Source organism: Mytilus californianus, unplaced genomic scaffold, assembly GCF_021869535.1.
Source record: "Mytilus californianus isolate M0D057914Y unplaced genomic scaffold, xbMytCali1.0.p SCAF_12, whole genome shotgun sequence".
Classification (NCBI taxonomy): Eukaryota; Metazoa; Mollusca; class Bivalvia; order Mytilida; family Mytilidae; genus Mytilus; species Mytilus californianus.
This window is the reverse complement of record NW_026262604.1, coordinates 6,313,775-6,331,268: the sequence shown is the minus strand read 5'-3', so window position 1 is coordinate 6,331,268 and position 17,494 is coordinate 6,313,775. Positions and strand designations below refer to the sequence as shown.

At 31.9% G+C, this 17,494-nt stretch overlaps 2 protein-coding genes across 2 annotated transcripts in view; both read right to left on the bottom strand.

Annotated features, from left to right (window-relative positions):
• Positions 1 to 17,162, bottom strand: part of LOC127721260 (zinc finger protein 260-like) — a 33,292-nt gene extending 16,130 nt beyond the window's left edge. The window contains exon 1 of the mRNA XM_052227936.1: positions 17,116 to 17,162. The gene's annotated coding sequence lies outside the window, so the exon portion shown is untranslated. The remainder of the gene's footprint in view (positions 1 to 17,115) is intronic.
• Positions 8,441 to 11,098, bottom strand: LOC127722258 (uncharacterized). The gene is made up of 2 exons (XM_052229153.1): positions 10,454 to 11,098; positions 8,441 to 9,435 (listed from the first exon to the last, which is right to left on the bottom strand). The coding sequence occupies exons 1-2, from the start codon at positions 10,548 to 10,550 to the stop codon at positions 8,441 to 8,443; spliced, it is 1,092 nt and encodes a 363-aa protein (XP_052085113.1). The 5' UTR covers positions 10,551 to 11,098.
• Positions 17,163 to 17,494: the final 332 nt, after the last annotated feature.

Sequence of the window (17,494 nt, the reverse complement as noted above, 5' to 3'; positions counted from 1 at the left end):
GTCATGGCTAAAAATAAACAAAATCCTTAATCAGCATCAGCAACATTTTATAGTAATATCTAAAAATAAAATTCCTTTGTAACCATAAAAGCCCATTTAAATACATCATAACAGATATTAAAATAGAAAATGACATCATAGTCATGGCTAAACATAGCAAAAACCTTAATCAGCATCATTTAACAGTAATATCTAAAAATAAAAATTTCTTTGCAACCATAAAAGTAAAATAGAAAATGACATCATAATCATAGCTAAAAATAAACAAAAATTTTTTTTATTGGCAAATTTTAAATGGAGTTTATTATACTAAAACAATAAATTTGCAACCATAAACATGATAAAACCCCATTTAAACACATCATAAAATTATTAAATAATTCAACTACATCATAAGGCTATAAAAAATAGAAAATGACTTCATAGTCAAGGCTAAAGGTAAACAAAAAACCTTCATCAGCAAAATTTTATATTGGCAAATTTCCAATGAAGTTTATTACACTAAAATTGTTGGCAAATTTCCAATGCATTTATTAACAATAAAGTTATTGGCAAATTTCCAATTTACATAATTTAAAAGCAGTGTAGATGAGATATTTAAATGAGTTTGAATTACCAACCTTACACTGCTTTTAAATAATGTTCTTTACTCAATTATTTGTCTATTAAAATGGAAACCCTTGTTTTTTAACCTTTTTTCCCCTTATTCCTTAAACATTAGAGCCATAACCACCCCACCCCCCCCTCCCCCCCAAAGCCAATTATTACTTTCCAATGTAACTTAAATTTCCAATATACATAATTTTAAATTTCAATTCCTCATGATATATAACCGTATCATTATTATTTTCTTTCATATATAAATCTGAAACAACCATCTTTAAATGGAAAATTTTAAAGAAAAAAAAAGGAAAAAAAAAAACCTACCTCCCACACATTTTTTCAACCCCCTTTTGATTCATCATCCCCCACCTCAATCACAACCTTCAATTTGTGGTATGGTACATTGCAATACAATTTCACAGAGATCCATACACTTGAACACAAGTTTTTGTTGCAAACTAAAAAAATCCTTATTTTTGACCAATCTTTGGCCCCTTATTCATAAATGTTTGAGCAATTAACCCCAAAACTCAATTCCTACTTTCTCTTCGTGATAAAAAAACCTTCCTATTGTGGTATTGAACCTTAGGGTAAAACTTCATAGAGATCAATTCACTTAAACTAAAGTTAGAGTGCGAAAACCATTGTGTATTCGGACGACGACGACGCCAACGTCATACCAATATACGACCTCAAAATTTTTTTGCGGTCGTATAAAAATGACCCTACCCAAATTTGTACCAGATCTGAGTTTTGTGGTAATAAGTATCATGTATAGGTTTCATAATGTTTGGTTGGGGCAAACTTAAGTTACAGAACGGAAACTAAAAATTTTGCAATTTTTGGATTTATAAAGGGGCATAACTCGATAATGGTTAAAGTGACGCTACTAAAATTCAACTTGATCTGTGTTTTGTGGTAATGAGCATTGTGTATAAGTTTCATAACATTTGGTTGAGGCAACTTAAGTTAGAGAACGGAAACACAGGCACTTGTCTCCGAAAAAAATTTATATAAAGGTATGTAGGGGAAAAAAATTCTGAGTTTTGAGGTAATAAGTATCATGTATAGGTTTCATAATGTTTGGTTGGGGCAAACTTAAGTTAGAGAACGGAAACTAAAAATTTTGTAATTTTTTCATTTATAAAGGGGCATAACTCTAGAATGGTAAAGGTGACGCCACCCAAATTCAAACTTGATCTGTGTTTTGTGGTAATTAAAATTATGTATAAGTTTCGTAACATTTGGATGAGGTAAACTTAAGATAGAGAACGGAAATGAAAAATTCAGCAATTTTTCCATTTGTAAAGGGGCATAACTCCAGAAAGGTATGAATGACGCTACCCAAATTCAAACTTCATCTATGGTTTGTGGTTAAAATCATTGTGTATAAGTTTTATAATATTTGGTTGAGACAAATTAAGTAAGAGAACGGAAACCAATTTCGGGACGTACGGACGGACATATGTATAGACAGACATGGGTTAAACTTAATGCCCCATCCGCTACGGCGGGGGCATAAAAATAAAGCACTCAAAAACTTCTACTTTGATAAAATCAAATAAAGTAAAATTTTGGACACTTTGGACCTCAATAAGGAACAATTTGAAAACCAGGCCCAAATATATCAAATCCAAATACATAGTTTGATTTAGCATATTAAAGAATCCCACGAATTAAAAACTTTGAATTATCAACCGCCTTGAAATTGGTCCCAAAAAAAGAAATTTATACCAAGTCTTAACAAGAGGTTGTCAGAGAGACAGCAAACCGGTTTTTCCTGCAGAGGTCTAACCCTGAACAGTTTAGCAAGTATGGACACTACATTTAAACTTAAAACAGCTCTGAATTTGGATTGTGATTGAATATTTGACACATCATAGGTTTGTGACACAAAATGAATGTAGTCAAAGAACTGATATATTTGAAATTGGACATTTAAATACCTATTATGGTCCAATATCCAAAATCTAAGTACATATTAGAATCAGCATATCAAAGAAACCCAAGAATTCAATTTTTGATGAAATCAGACAAAAGTTTAATCTAGGACCCTTTGGACCTCAATGTGGACCAATTTGATAAAGGAGCCTACAATCCAAAATCTCTCAATACATGGTTAGATTCAGCATTTCAAAGAACCCCATAAATTCAATTTTTGTCGAATCGAACAAAGTTTAATTTTGGACCCTGATTTGGACCAACTTGAAAACTGGGCCTAAAAATCTAATATTTAAATAGAGTTTAGATTCAGCATTTGAAAGAACCCTATATATATATTTAATTTATGTTGAAATGAAACACAGGTTAATTTTATCCATGATATTTTCCGTGCAAATGGAAATAACTCAAACTGGATAAATAGTTCTCTAAAATAAGATATGATGCAATGTTTCAAATTATAATCAATAATATAATAACAACAACCAGTGATGACTAAGTTCTATAAAATTAGATATGATTTAATACTCAAACATTGTTAGAATCAGCATATCAAAGAACCAAAGAATTCAATATTTGATGAAATTAAACAAAAGTTTAATTTAGGACCCTTTGGACCTCAATGTGGTATTATCTTATTAATAATGAAAAGCTCAACCGTTTACAAGTTCTTCAACAGGAGGGGGGTGGGGTGACCCAAGGGGACTCACCTTATATTTCATTTGATTTGTTTTATTGTCCCATACAAGAATATATATGGTTTCGGGGTGGGGATCTTGACCATTTACAAGTTTTCAAAAAGAAGGGGGGTGGGGGTTACCCCAGGGGACTTCCCCTCAATTTCATTTGATTTGTTTAAATGTCCCATTCAAGAATATATATGGTTTAGGGGTGGGGATCTCGACCGTTTACAAGTTATCAAAAAGGGGTGGGGGTTACTCCCATGGACTTCCCCAATATTTCATTTGATTTGTTTTATTGACCCATACAAGAATATATATGGTTCAGGGGTGGGGATCTCGACCGTTTACAAGTTATCAAAAAGGGGGGTGGGGGTGACCCCCTGGACTTCCCCCATATTTCATTTGATTAGTGTTATTGTCCCATACAAGAATATATATGGTTTCAGGGTGGGGATCTTGACCGTTTACAAGTTTTCAAAAAGAAGGGGGGTGGGGGGTGGTCCTGGGGACTCCCCCAATATTTCGTTTCATTTGTTTTATTGTCCCATACAAGAATATATACAGTTTTGGGGTGGGGATCTCGACTGTTTACAAGATTAAACTCAAATTTATTTCCATGAACCAGTAACAAAACAACAAAATAATTTTCTAAAATTAGCTATGACTTAACCACTCATAAATCTCTAAAATAAGATATGATTTTATATCTATCAATTAAACACATCACTTTTCAAAACAAATAACTCAAACTTATTTACATAAACCAATAAATAAAATGCTCTGCTGGGCGCAGCTTGATACGACTGCAGAGGTCGAACCCTGAACAGTTGGGGCAAGTATGGACACAACATTCAAGCTTGGTACAGCTCTGAATTTGGATTGTGATTAAATATTTGACACAGCATAGGTTTCTGACACAGAAAATATGTGGTCTAAGAATTTGATTTTTTTTAATTTACCTATTATGGTCCAATGTCCAAAATCAAAATACATGGTTAGATTCAGCATATCAAAGAACCCCATATATTCAATTTTTGTTGAAATCAAAAAAAGTTTAATTTTGGACCCCAACTTGGACAAACTTGAAAACTGGGCCCATAATCAAAAATCTAAACACATGTTTAGATTCAGCATATCAAAGAACCCCAAGAATTCAATTTTTGTTAAAATCAAACTAACTTTAATTTTGGACCCTTTGGACCTTGATGTAGACCAATTTAAAAAACGGGACCCAAAATTAAAAATCTAAATACACGGTTAGATTTGGAATATCAAAGAACCCCAATAATTCAATTTTTGATGAAATCAAACAAAGTTTAATTTTGGACCCTTTTGACCTCAATATGAACCAATTTGATAGCAGGGTCCACAAATAAAAAATCTAAATACATGGTTAGATTCAGCATATCAAAGAACCCCATATATTCAATTTTTGTTGAAATCAAACAAAGTTTAATTTTGGACCCCAATTTGGACCAACTTGAAAACTGGGCCCAATATCAATCCCAACTACTTTTTTTTTTTGGTATGGTACCTTGTGGTACAATTTTATAGAGATCTGTTCACCTTTACTCAAGTTATTGTCTGGAAAACAAATGTCTTCTGAAATGACACCTATATATTCTTACAACGTCATAACATTTTATGGATAAAAATTACATGCTTTTCTTGACTGGTGATAACTTTACACACTTAACAAATTATCAAATTTTGTGTAAACTTTATTTCATAGAATTTATACAATTCCTATTATATGATATTTTGTAACATTATCAAACCAATGACTCATTACAAGCATGAAAAAAAAGTCATGTCACTTCAACTTTACAATTATTATAAACTTATTAAACGAATGGCTCATTACAAGCATTGAAAAAAAAAATAACTTATTCACAAACACTTGCAAATCTTTCAACTGATTATAATGATTAATAAGACAATAAGACAATAATACATGTATAATAAACTATACATAGTTATCAAGTGTAGTCTATATCAGGTGTACAAAGAGAGATAACTTTTATTAGTTCTTAATTAAGGTTGGAGTGTTGTATATAAAATTGAAAATACAAGACTGGTTTTCTCAAGTTATTTATATACAGAAACTGTAAAGCATACAAAAAGTTATGTCACTTCAACTTTACAATAAACTTATTAAACAAATGAATCATTACAAGCATGAAAAAAATATATAACTTATTCACAAACACTTGCAAATCTTTCAACTGATTATAATGATTAATAAGACAATAATACATGTACAATAAACTATACAAAGTTATCAAGTGTAGTCTATATCAGGTGTACAAAGAGTGATAACACTTATTAATTCTTAATTAAGGTTGGAGTCTTGTATAAGTTGAAAATACAACACTGGTTTTCTCAAGTTATTTATGTACAGAAACTGTAAAGCATACAAAAAAAAAAAGAATTATTTAATAAATACTTGACTCTGTTACTTAACTGTTTTTACTTTAAAATTGAGTTTAAACAGTCCGAAAAACTCTCAACAAGGGAAAGATAACTCAAAAGTCTGTTTAAATTTGGCCCAGTAATTACAGAGAGATTTGTGGTAAAGTTAATGGACGACGACAGATGCCAAGAGATGGGAAAATCTCACTTGGCCTTTTGGGCCGGTAAGCTAAAAATTGATATCTTTGTGTTGTTAGGTTGATGTCAGCTCAATTATGGATATACAGCACCTTATGAACAGTAACAGAAAAAAAAAATTGGAATGTGTTATACCATCAAGCAAAGATCCATTACCAGGCAAAGATGTGTTAGAATCTTTCTCTAAGGTGTGTCCTAATGCTGCATTCTTTTCTCTCATGCCTCCAATGAATGATGAAGTAACTAGAGAAACATCAGTCAAGGTTAAACATACAAAAGAAGAAAAATTACCTAGACCTCTTACAAGTTATTATGATGTCATTAATAAAGAACTAACTGAACAGGAATTAATCAACAAATCAGATCAACTTTTTAGGAACTATCATTGCTCAACTTCTCAATCTGCAAATTTATTCAAAATTACTGAATCTCAAAATATAAGTACCCTTTGGTTTGAACACAGAAAAGGTCGAATAACAGCTTCAAAAGCTCATGAGGTTTTAACATTAAGACCAACTACAAATCCTAATAAATTGATCATGAGACTTGCAGGATACAACTCATATGATCTCAGTAAAAAAGAGGCCATAAAATGGGGGCTGGAAAATGAAGCAACAACCAGAGATGCCTACATCCAATATATGGAAAAAAAACATACAAATTTTGAGTGTAAATTATCTGGGTTGAAGATATCTGAAAAAAATTATTTTCTTGGTGCTTCAGCTGATGGTGTGATTTCATGCAATTGTTGTGGACAAGGAACCCTTGAGATTAAATGTCCCCACAAGCATAAAGACAAAACTTCAATAGAAGCTGCAAATCAAGACCCTACATTTTGTTTGGACACAAACTTACACTTGAAAAATAACCACAAATATTACACTCAGGTTCAGTTACAGATGTTTGTCTATGACACTGATTATTGTGATTTTGTTGTAATGACAAGTCCTAATGATGTTATTTTGCTTGCTATTGTTAGAATTTGCAGGGATCCTGAGTTTTGTAATCATTTAATAAGTAAGTGCACTTACTTTGTTAAAGAGCTATTAATCCCAGAGCTACTTACCAGGAAATTGCTACATGATTATAAAGTAGCCAACACTTCAGTCAATGACGTCACAAAAGAGAAGTATTGCTTGTGTGAAGAACCAGAATATGGCAAGATGATTTTTTGTGATGGAGACTCATGTGATATTGGATGGTTCCATTATCAATGTGTTAACATTGTAAGGAAACCAAGGGGAAAGTGGCTTTGTCCAAAATGTAAAAAATAATTTGTGGAAGTAGTGTGCCATCAAACATATTTACAAAATAACCTCTTCTTGAAGCATGGATAACACTTGGTGTACCACTTAATACTTGAATACATTTTTTCTAGACAATTTTAGTTTAGGATTCTGGATTTTCATTTATCCATTATAATTGAAAAATTTTTACATCATATTTTCAAAAGAATTTTTTTTTCCAGAATTAATTTCACAACGATTTTTTAGTCTTTCAATCTGTTCCAAAATTAACATAATAACAACTTCAAGTGTATTGCGAGGTTCTCATAAGATTTTGGATTTTTTTTTATAAATTTGATATTGTTAATTTTGTAGATAAATTGAACATTTATCTGAAACTGGATAAGGATACATTCTTAACAAAAATAAAAAAAAATCTTTTTGAAATATATTATCATTGGCGGATCCAGAAATTATCATAAAGAGGGGGCACTGACTGCCTTAGAGGGGCCAGCTCCAGTCATGCTTCAGTGATTTCCTATATAATGAACCAAATTTTTTCAAACAAAAGAGGGGACACCCTGCCCCACCCTTAATCCTTTTCTGATTATGGGTGCATTGTATGTATCTGCAAAAGGCATATTCCAAAAAAAAAAGTGTAAAGAGTTGTAAGTCTCAAAATCAAGTGAGGGAGTTTCTTAATAGGTTATATGGTCAATTTTTCATAAAAGCTTTACAGTAAATGAAAAACAAGTATACCTAGTAATAACAATACTCCTTCTACTGTTTATTTAAATGTCAGACACCAATATTTTTCAGCACCTTATAAGATTCATTGAAAAATAATAATGCTGAACAAAAAAATCTGCAGAACAATTATCTTTCGGTGATGCCTCAGCAATTTTTGCTACAATAACTTCTTGAATTTGAATACAGATATCAAAAATTGAATTTGTTTTAAAAGTCAATGTTGGCTAGACAAAACAACAAGAAACATGTTGTTATGTACATGATGAGATATGAAAATTAGTAATTTTAAGGCCATGGAAAAAAGATTGTTGGTTTACCTAAAGTCTGTTGGGTCTGTTTTCACCCTCCAGTAATACTTGCTCTTAAACTATAAATGATCCTTGTCTGACCATTTCTCAAAATAATGTTTTATTTATCATTCTTCAAGTTTAAAGTAGGTGACATCACAATATAGATCAGATATGATGTCAACATTTTTCTTGTAGTCTGGTAGATATTTTGAACTACAATAATAGAAAAATAAAGTTTTTCTTGCCTGCTGACCTTTTAAAATTTTCTTGTGTTAGGGGAAACCAATATTAAATTTTCAATGGCCTTACCTATAATCAAGGGAAATGTGTTAATTTGTTATTGAACAATATTAGGGTGCATATTTATAATAGCAGAGCAAATTGTCATGATACTGTCAGAATGTGGCACCATATTCAATGACATCTTTCCAGACCAAATAGGGAAATTTTTCAGTCGTTCCATTTCTCTTTCAACATGAATTCTTACATGTGCAATATTTCGGCTTCTTTCCACTTCAAAGGCACTTAGCTGGTCTTTTCCCTTTACAAATGATGGTATAATTAATTCAGCCCCTCTCGATGCTAATTCGTCTTTAATAAGAAAGCCACGGTCTGCTAGGACAACATCACCATGATGTATAAAGTCAAGGTAACCAGATTTAAGAGAAATCAATTTATCTGAAGTCCTCCCCCCAAATGCACGTGAAACAAAAGAAATACTTCCACACGGAACAATACTGACTAAAAACTTAATTGTATTGTGGTGCTTATAGTTACTGTAAGTACAAGATCTGGCTGTAAAATTTGATGGAGTCTCTATATAAACTTCTGTACAGTCAATAACAGAAACACATCTGGGAAAGGCCTCCTTAAAGCAGTCTGGTCTAGAGCGTAAAATATCATCTTTATTTGGCCAATGAATCAACCATTTTAATTTGTGGGCTAATTGAGGGATGACACTGTCAATTAAATTGGTAACTAAACTAAGAGAAACTCCAAAACGAAATGAGATATCAGTATGTGGAGAATTTAAACGTAATTTCATTAAAACCAAAAGAAGAATGTCTGCTGAACTCAAAATATTGGAAGAAGGTAAAATACAGGTCACAAAGTTCACCAACCAAATAAAACATGTATAAGATGGCAATCCGGTATAAAATTTTGTTGTTTCTTCTGTTTTCTCCAGGGATAGACTAGAAGCCCTCATATAAGGTGGTTTATTATTTAAAACATTTTTTTCTAACTGCAGTTGTTGAAGTTGATCTATTAGGATTTTGTTTTCACTTATGGCATTTTTTAATAATATACTGCAATTTTCATATTCTCCTTTACCTGAAATATAAAGAGTTATAAATTAACCAAAAATGCTATAAACATTTCCATTTGGCAACAAGGACACTTGAAACTTTTCTTAAATTACATAAGCATGATAAGGGTCAAATGACTTTTACTGAAATAATTTACTTTTGTGTGGCTTGTAAACTTAATGTAACTTGTACTATAAAATCATTTCCTTGTTTTACTTTTATAAAAATGTCTAAATTATATATCAAATTTGCAGTTTTCCAATTAAGAAAACCAGATTCACTTTGAGCTTTTGGATACTAATAAAGGATGAATTAAACTCCATCTATATAAACATCAAAGTAACTGAAAAGTGTCACAAGGAACAGCATAACCTGATGAAGGTTGGTGTCATATATCAAGAAGTTGTTTTTACAAGTGCATGGTCTATTTTCTGAATAAAATTGACATTTATCCATTGTAAATGAGCTTGTGTCTGTCCCAAGTGAGGAGCCTATAGTTCAGTGGTTATGATTGGTTCATGTATGTCATATTTGCTTTTAGAATTTCCTTTGCGGTAAATTAAGCGTGTGTGTGTGTGTTTGTTTGTTTGTTTGATTAGTTGTCTTATTGGCAATCATACCACATCTCATTATTTTCGTACTAACATTTTAAAGAAATAGTTTGCAGTAGACAGGGATTAAAACATCAAAAAATATTAACAAGTACATGTATAGGTACCATACAGCCTTAACCAATGTGCAAAATTAATACTGATGATATATTAAGCTTTCTACATAGAGTCCTAGGAAAAATATAAAATGTATGATAAATTTGTTGCCTTTTCATCTCTGTACAAAAAACATTGTTTATTGCACTACTTGATTATGGATTTTATTGCAATTGAATACATTGTGGTATGTTTATACATTTTTTTTTTAAATATACGCTGTGCAGCATTTAAATTAACTGCTAATAAATTATTAATGGAGAAACTGAAGGCAACAAGTCCAAAAAGATTATTAACCCTATGAACACATAAGAATAGTAAACTAAGTTCTGGTACCATTTTTGTCTTCCATGTCTACATTGCAGTCTAAGTCTTGTAATGGCAGATGATCATTTTCTTTGCCATCAGCTGTCATCAATAAGTCCAACTGCATTCTGCATTCTCTCTCCTTTTGATCAGCAGTTCTTTTAACAGCTCTTTTATATCTTTTAAAAAATAGTGAAAATGTTACAATAAACTGAAACCAGAACTTACTTTGGATACAAATTTTAAGTATTTCTTTTCAAATTAGTAACTGTAGACTACAACATCACTTACTGTGAATTTAGTACTTAGTGAATTGCTGTCTATAAATGAATGATTTTTTTGAAGTATTTGCAATTAGTATATCATAGATGTATTTTATATTCAATTGTTGATTAATATTCTCAAGTTTCTATTATTTTATTTGGCCTAATAAAAGACTTATAATATATCTAAGGCCAAAAAAAAAAAATAATATGTGTGTTTCCTATTACATCTTTGAAAAAAAAAGGGTAGGTAGGTAGGTTTTTTTTTTTATTTTACCATTTTTATTACATTGAGTCTATGGGAGGGACATTCTGACTTTAAAAGTGCAAACTGAAAAATGACAACAAAAAAACTTTAGGGTAGGCTATTTTTGAGCTTAAAAAATAGGGAGGGTAGGGTAATAGGAAACACACATCTTTTTTTATTTTTATCAAAAAAAGCTGTAAACTATATATATGGTATGTATAATGAAAACTGTGAATTGGAATATTATTTAAAAACTAAAGATGATAGAAACATTTTATTACATTAGGTAGGTTGAGACTGGTAGATGGCATAATATTGCAAGTGATAATATGAAATACTTATGTATAACTCTGGAGATATCAGATGAATTTCTTTCTATTTGTAAATGTCCTATATTTAATGATGATCATAAATAGTTATTGAGAAAAGAAATATACTAATCAACCAAATTTACTACATATACAACATGTACATTATGTAATTTTTATTGTGTGTACATGTATCTCTTTAACAGTGTAATATGGTATGCTGATAAATAAAGATATAAAACATTGATTCATACCTAAATCTTGTTTAAAACACTTTCCCATAATTGATATATAAAAAAGAAGATGTGATATGATTGCCAATGAGACAACTCTCTACAAGAGACCAAATGACACAGAAATTAACAACTATAGGTCAGCGTACAGCCTTCAACAATGAGCAAAGTTCATACTGCACAGTCAGCTTTAAAAGGCCCCGAAATGACAATGTAAAACAATTCAAACGAGAAAACTAGCGGCCTAATTTATGTACAAAAAATGAACGAAAAACAAATATGTAACACATAAACAAACGACAACCGCTGAATTACAGGCTCCTGACTTGGGACAGGCACATACATACAGAATGTGGCGGGGTTAAACATGCTAGCGGGATCCCAACCCTCCCCTAACCTGGGACAGTGGTGTAACAGTACAACATAAGAACGAACTATAACAAGAGTGCACACGCTGAAATGTATCGCCTTCTTTACTAATCATTGATATTATGTTGATAGTCCTAAATATAAAGCTTTACTACAACTATCACAAACACTTGACATGATCCAAGAAAATGAGGTCAAGGTCATATAAACCAAACAAGAAATACATGTACACCTTACAATCATTCAATACACTAAATATTGTTGACCTTTTGTTTATAGTTTCTAAGATACAGGCTTAACCAAGAAAACTAAACATTGACCAATGAACCATGAAAATGAGATCAAGGTGAGATGAACCATGCCAGGCAGACATGTACAGCTTGCAATCCTTCCATACAACAAATATAGTTGACCTATTGCTTATAGTATTAGAAAAACAGACCAAAACACAAAAACTTAACACTGAGCAATGAACCGTGAAAATGAGGTCAAGGTCAAACCTGCAAGACTGACATGTACAACATAAAATATTTCCATACACCAAATATAGATGACCTATTGCATATAGTATTAGAAAAAAATACCAAAAACTCAAAAACTTAACTTTGACAACTGAACCATGAAAATGAGGTCAAGGTCAGAAGACACATGCCAGCTAGACATGTACACCTTACAATCATTCCATACACCAAATACAGTAGACCTATTGCATACAGTATAAGAAAAACAGACCAAAACACAAAAACTTAACTATAATCACTGAACCATGAAAATGAGGTCAAGGTCAGATGACACCTGCCAGTTGGACATGTACACCTTACAGTCCTTCCATACACCGAATATGCTAGACCTATTGCTTCTAGTATCTGAGAAATAGACTTGACCACCAAAACTTAACCGTGTTCACTGATCCATGAAACGAGGTCGAGGTCAAGGGAATTCTGGCTGACGGGCATAAGGACCTTGCAAGGTACGCACATACCAAATATAGTTATCCTATTATTCATAGTAAGAGAGAAATTATCATTACAAAAAATCTTAACTTTTTTTCAAGTAGTCACTGAACCATGAAAATGAGGTCAAGGACAATGGACATGTGACAGATGGAAACTTCATAACATAAGGCATCTATATACAAAGTATGAAGCATACAGGTCTTCCACCTTCTAAAATATAAAGCTTTTAAGAAGTTAGATAACGCTGCCGCCGCTGTAGCCACTGGATCACTATCCCTATGTCGAGCTTTCTGCAACAAAAGTCGCAGGCTCGACAAAAATCAGTTGAAAGAGGCTTAACTCATCAGATGGATAAAAATACAAATACTACAAATACATGTGGACTTGGCCGGGTACTTGTACATCCAAACAACAAAAAGGATGAGATTTGAAAAAAGGCAAGACAGGAGTTTTGAGCAAAAAAAAGGCAGGATGACAATTTATATAAAAAAAGTCAGGATAAACTAACAAAAAAAATGCAGGACTGAATAGAGTGAAAAATAAAAATGTAGGACAAAGATTACAACTAAAAAAAAATGCAGGACAAAATTTTTCATCCTAGCCCCCCCCCCCCCCCCCCCATAAAAATCAAATGGTAGCTCCCTAAGTATTCATCTTAAACCGGTTCACATTCCGCTATATATTTTATTTCATTAGAAGTCCAAAACCATTCTGCTCGTTCATTGCAACATGCCATAAGATGAAGAGGTCACATTGTCCCTTCACACCTTAGTTAGAATGAGAGAAGGAAATATAACTTGAAGTTACAATTAAAAAATTGATGGCCATTTTTTAAAAATGCATTATATAAGATCAACGATAAAATTAAAATGTTGTTAATAAATCGTCAATAAGGAGCAAGGTCATATGAATCCTGACACAGAGATACCTACACCTTATACCATCAATACTTTCACATACTGCTTATACATGTAGTATTTGAGACACAGACCAAAGTACGAAAATTTAACATTAACTAACAAACCATGAAAATACATGTATATATTACAGTTGACCTATTGGTTACACACTATGTATAAAACAAATTAACCCAAGAATATATCAGTTATGAAGGAAAGAAGAACAATAAAAAAAGAACATCTGAATAAAAACAAAATTCGTAAGGGTTCCGCGGAACCCAGTGTCTCGCCTACTTTTGCTGTTAATCGCAGGCTCAACAAAAATGAGGAAAAAAATTAATAAAAATATTCCTCTCTATACTATCTTTTGATTGTAAGTAGCTTCTGTCCAAGTTTGGTAAAAATCCAGGATAGTTTATCAATCTAATAAATGTTTTAAAAACTTAAAGTGCAGACTGTATGTAATGTTAACTGGAAGAAAAACTAAGTCCATTTACAAGTAAAATACGGAAAAAATGGAATTTATTTTTTACTTTTTTACAAAATTTACTTCTGGATACTATCTTTTGATCATAAACAAGGTTCTTTCCAAGTTTGGTAAAAATCCAGGATAGTTTAAGAAAGTTATTAAAATTTCAAAAACTTTAACCACAGAGTGAATGTAATGTTTCATGGCAGAAAAACTAAGTCCATTTATAAGTAAAATACAGAAAAAATGGAATTTTTTTTTTACAAAATTTACTTCTGGATACTATCTTTTGATCATAAACAAGCTTCTGTCCAAGTTTGGTAGAAATCCAGGATAGTTTAAGAAAGTTATTAAAATTTCAAAAACTTTAACCACAGAGTGAATGTAATGTTTCTTGGCAGAAAAACTAAGTCCATTTATAAGTAAAATACGGAAAAAATGGAATTTTTTTTTTTACAAAATTTACTTTTGAATATTATCTTATGATCATAAACAAGCTTCTGTCCAAGTTTGGTAGAAATCCAGGATAGTTTAAGAAAGTTATTAAAATTTCAAAAACTTTAACCACAGAGTGAATGTTATGTTTCTTGGCAGAAAAACTAAGTCCATTTATAAGTAAAATACGGAAAAATTGGATTTTTTTTTTTACAAAATTTACTTTTGAATATTATCTTATGATCATAAACAAGCTTCTGTCCAAGTTTGGTAGAAATCCAGGATAGTTTAAGAAAGTTATTAAAATTTCAAAAACTTTAACCACAGAGTGAATATTTGTGGACGCCGCCGCCGCCGACGACGACGCCAACGGAATGTAGGATCGCTATGTCTCGCTTTTTCGACAAAAGTCGAAGGCTCGACAAAAAAGAGTATATATTTAACATGTTTAACATTGAAAATATATGTCAATTGTCAAATTTGAAGATACATGTAGCAGTCTTGAATTTAATGGATCAAACGTTATTAGGACATATGATAATCCTTTTATATGTCAGTTAGCGTCTCAAAAAAACAGACATAGAAAAATGTTATTAGCAATTAAATCAAAACCATACCAAATATTATTGTTATACACATATATGCACTTTCACAGTACTTTATCTGTGAATGCCCATTATTTTGTCATTGCACAGTCATCTTTTTCTCTAACTCTTTATATTTTTAATAAGCTTTGGATTTTCAAATATTTTCGCCTCGAGCATCACTGAAGAGACATTGATTGTCTAAATGCGCATCTGGTGCAGAAAAATTGGTACTGTTTATGTTATTAATCTTGCGCCCTTAACCCTGAATGTGACCTACCAATTTAGACTTATCACAGGGTTTGAACAAGAGCAACACAACAGGTACCACCAGTATTCGTTCCATGGCCTTTTAGCATCATGAGAATGTGATACTAATTGATATAAGTTTCTTTTACATAGTTTACATAGAAACAAGATGGTATTTTATATATAATTCCCTTTTTGCTAGGAAGATATTCACTGCTAGATATGTGGACAATCTGACATAATAAAATTTGTGGAGTAATTGTGGACAAATTACTAATTCCAAACATGAAAACAAATTGGGCAGCACTTCCCCTTGAAAATGTGAATTTCCACCCTTGCTAGTAGATTCCAGGCCAAAACAGGAAGAATCAAGAAAGAAAATGATCGGTGTGGGGGCAGGTTCATTTATAAAACATGAAACCATACACCATATCATGCCTATGATAGAATATGTTAAAATACAAACCATAGCCTTGTCCTCAAGACCTCATGTCAATTCCAACAAACAATGTCAATGGCAGTCCTTGTACTACCTACACTATACACCTTATCGCTATTTAGTCCAATCCGGAAAAAACAGTCATTTAGACAACTTCCTGTTTGGGTCAACAGGCCGCAAACAAAGGTCATCAGTAACGAGCTGAGGGAGGGAAAAATTTAGAAAGCGATCAATAGGAAACTTTGATAGATTATGATCCACTTTTTCCAAACTCAAATTAAAGTAAAAAAAATATTGTGTTTGAAGTATTTACGATGTTTTAAACAGGTCTCATTAAAAAGTATCATGCATGGTGCATTGTTTAAACAGGGTCCCAGATAGCGTCAACTGGATGAAAAAGTTGTGTAATTTTAGAACTTATCCGGAATGGAATAAATAGCGATTAGGTGTATACAGGTCTGTGTAATTTATAAGGAGTGAACTAGTTTTAAAAACCCATAAAAATATTGAATAAATAGATACCTATACTTACTTTTATGTTAACAGGTATGGTAAATTGTAAACTGGTTAAAGTCGTAAACATCATTGTTGTTATATATATATATTTGAGACAAGTGCCCGTCAGAAAAATTGCGACACGTTGTTTATGCATTGAAGTTTAGATGTAAAATGGATATAACAAGAACTGGAATACATATGCAATGTTTTAAAGGGTTAAGATAAAGCATTGCTTTTAATTTTTACCATCAATGAAATGTTCACTGCACACTCTGTCTCTGGCTCCCTCGTCACCAGATATCCAAACTTTTCCTGTTAAAGAATAAAGGGTCCCTTCGGTTTATTGCCTTTATCCAAAGCTGTTTTCTTTCTTCATCTTTTGGAATCCTGTGGAATTTGATTCCTGGCTGTTTGTGACTATCTCGATTTCGGCAACCTAACACTACGCACACTTTACCCATGGTTTGTTAGTAAACAGACGACTGCAGACTTCCGTTTCAGTCACATGGCGCCGAACGGAAATGGCCGATTGACGGCCAGACTTCCCCGGATTTAAAAATAGAACCGAGATGACGTCATCGATAAAACCTCCTTATATCTGTCTCAGATGTGTGGTGTAAATACTATACGCTCATATTATCCAAAAGTTCATGATGAACCCTGCTCAACACTTTATCAACCGCACGTAATTCTATGCATAAAATTTGGATGTAAAATGAAAAATATCAATGAATATAACAAACCTTCTTTGTCATGTGTTTTTGTTTCTTTTACAATGGTTACATTTCTTAAAGGGCGATAATCAATTTCAAAAATACATATGGAGCACCAGGTAAACAATATTGTGCAATGCATTCGATTGCTGTTGATAGAAACAGTATTAGAATAAGTTGATTATCATTCACCATAAGTTAAAAACAATATACACAATGCAATACATTGAATGCGTTTATCTAGTTTATTTGCCTTCATAACACACAATTATTTTTTTAACACTCTTAACTTTCTATGATAATTTTTGTATTCTTGTCTTTTATTTTTGCTAATTTAAATGTGCTTTGTCTATATACCTTTTTGTATTTCTTTGATACATGTACGTTTGACGTGGCTCTATACTTATAC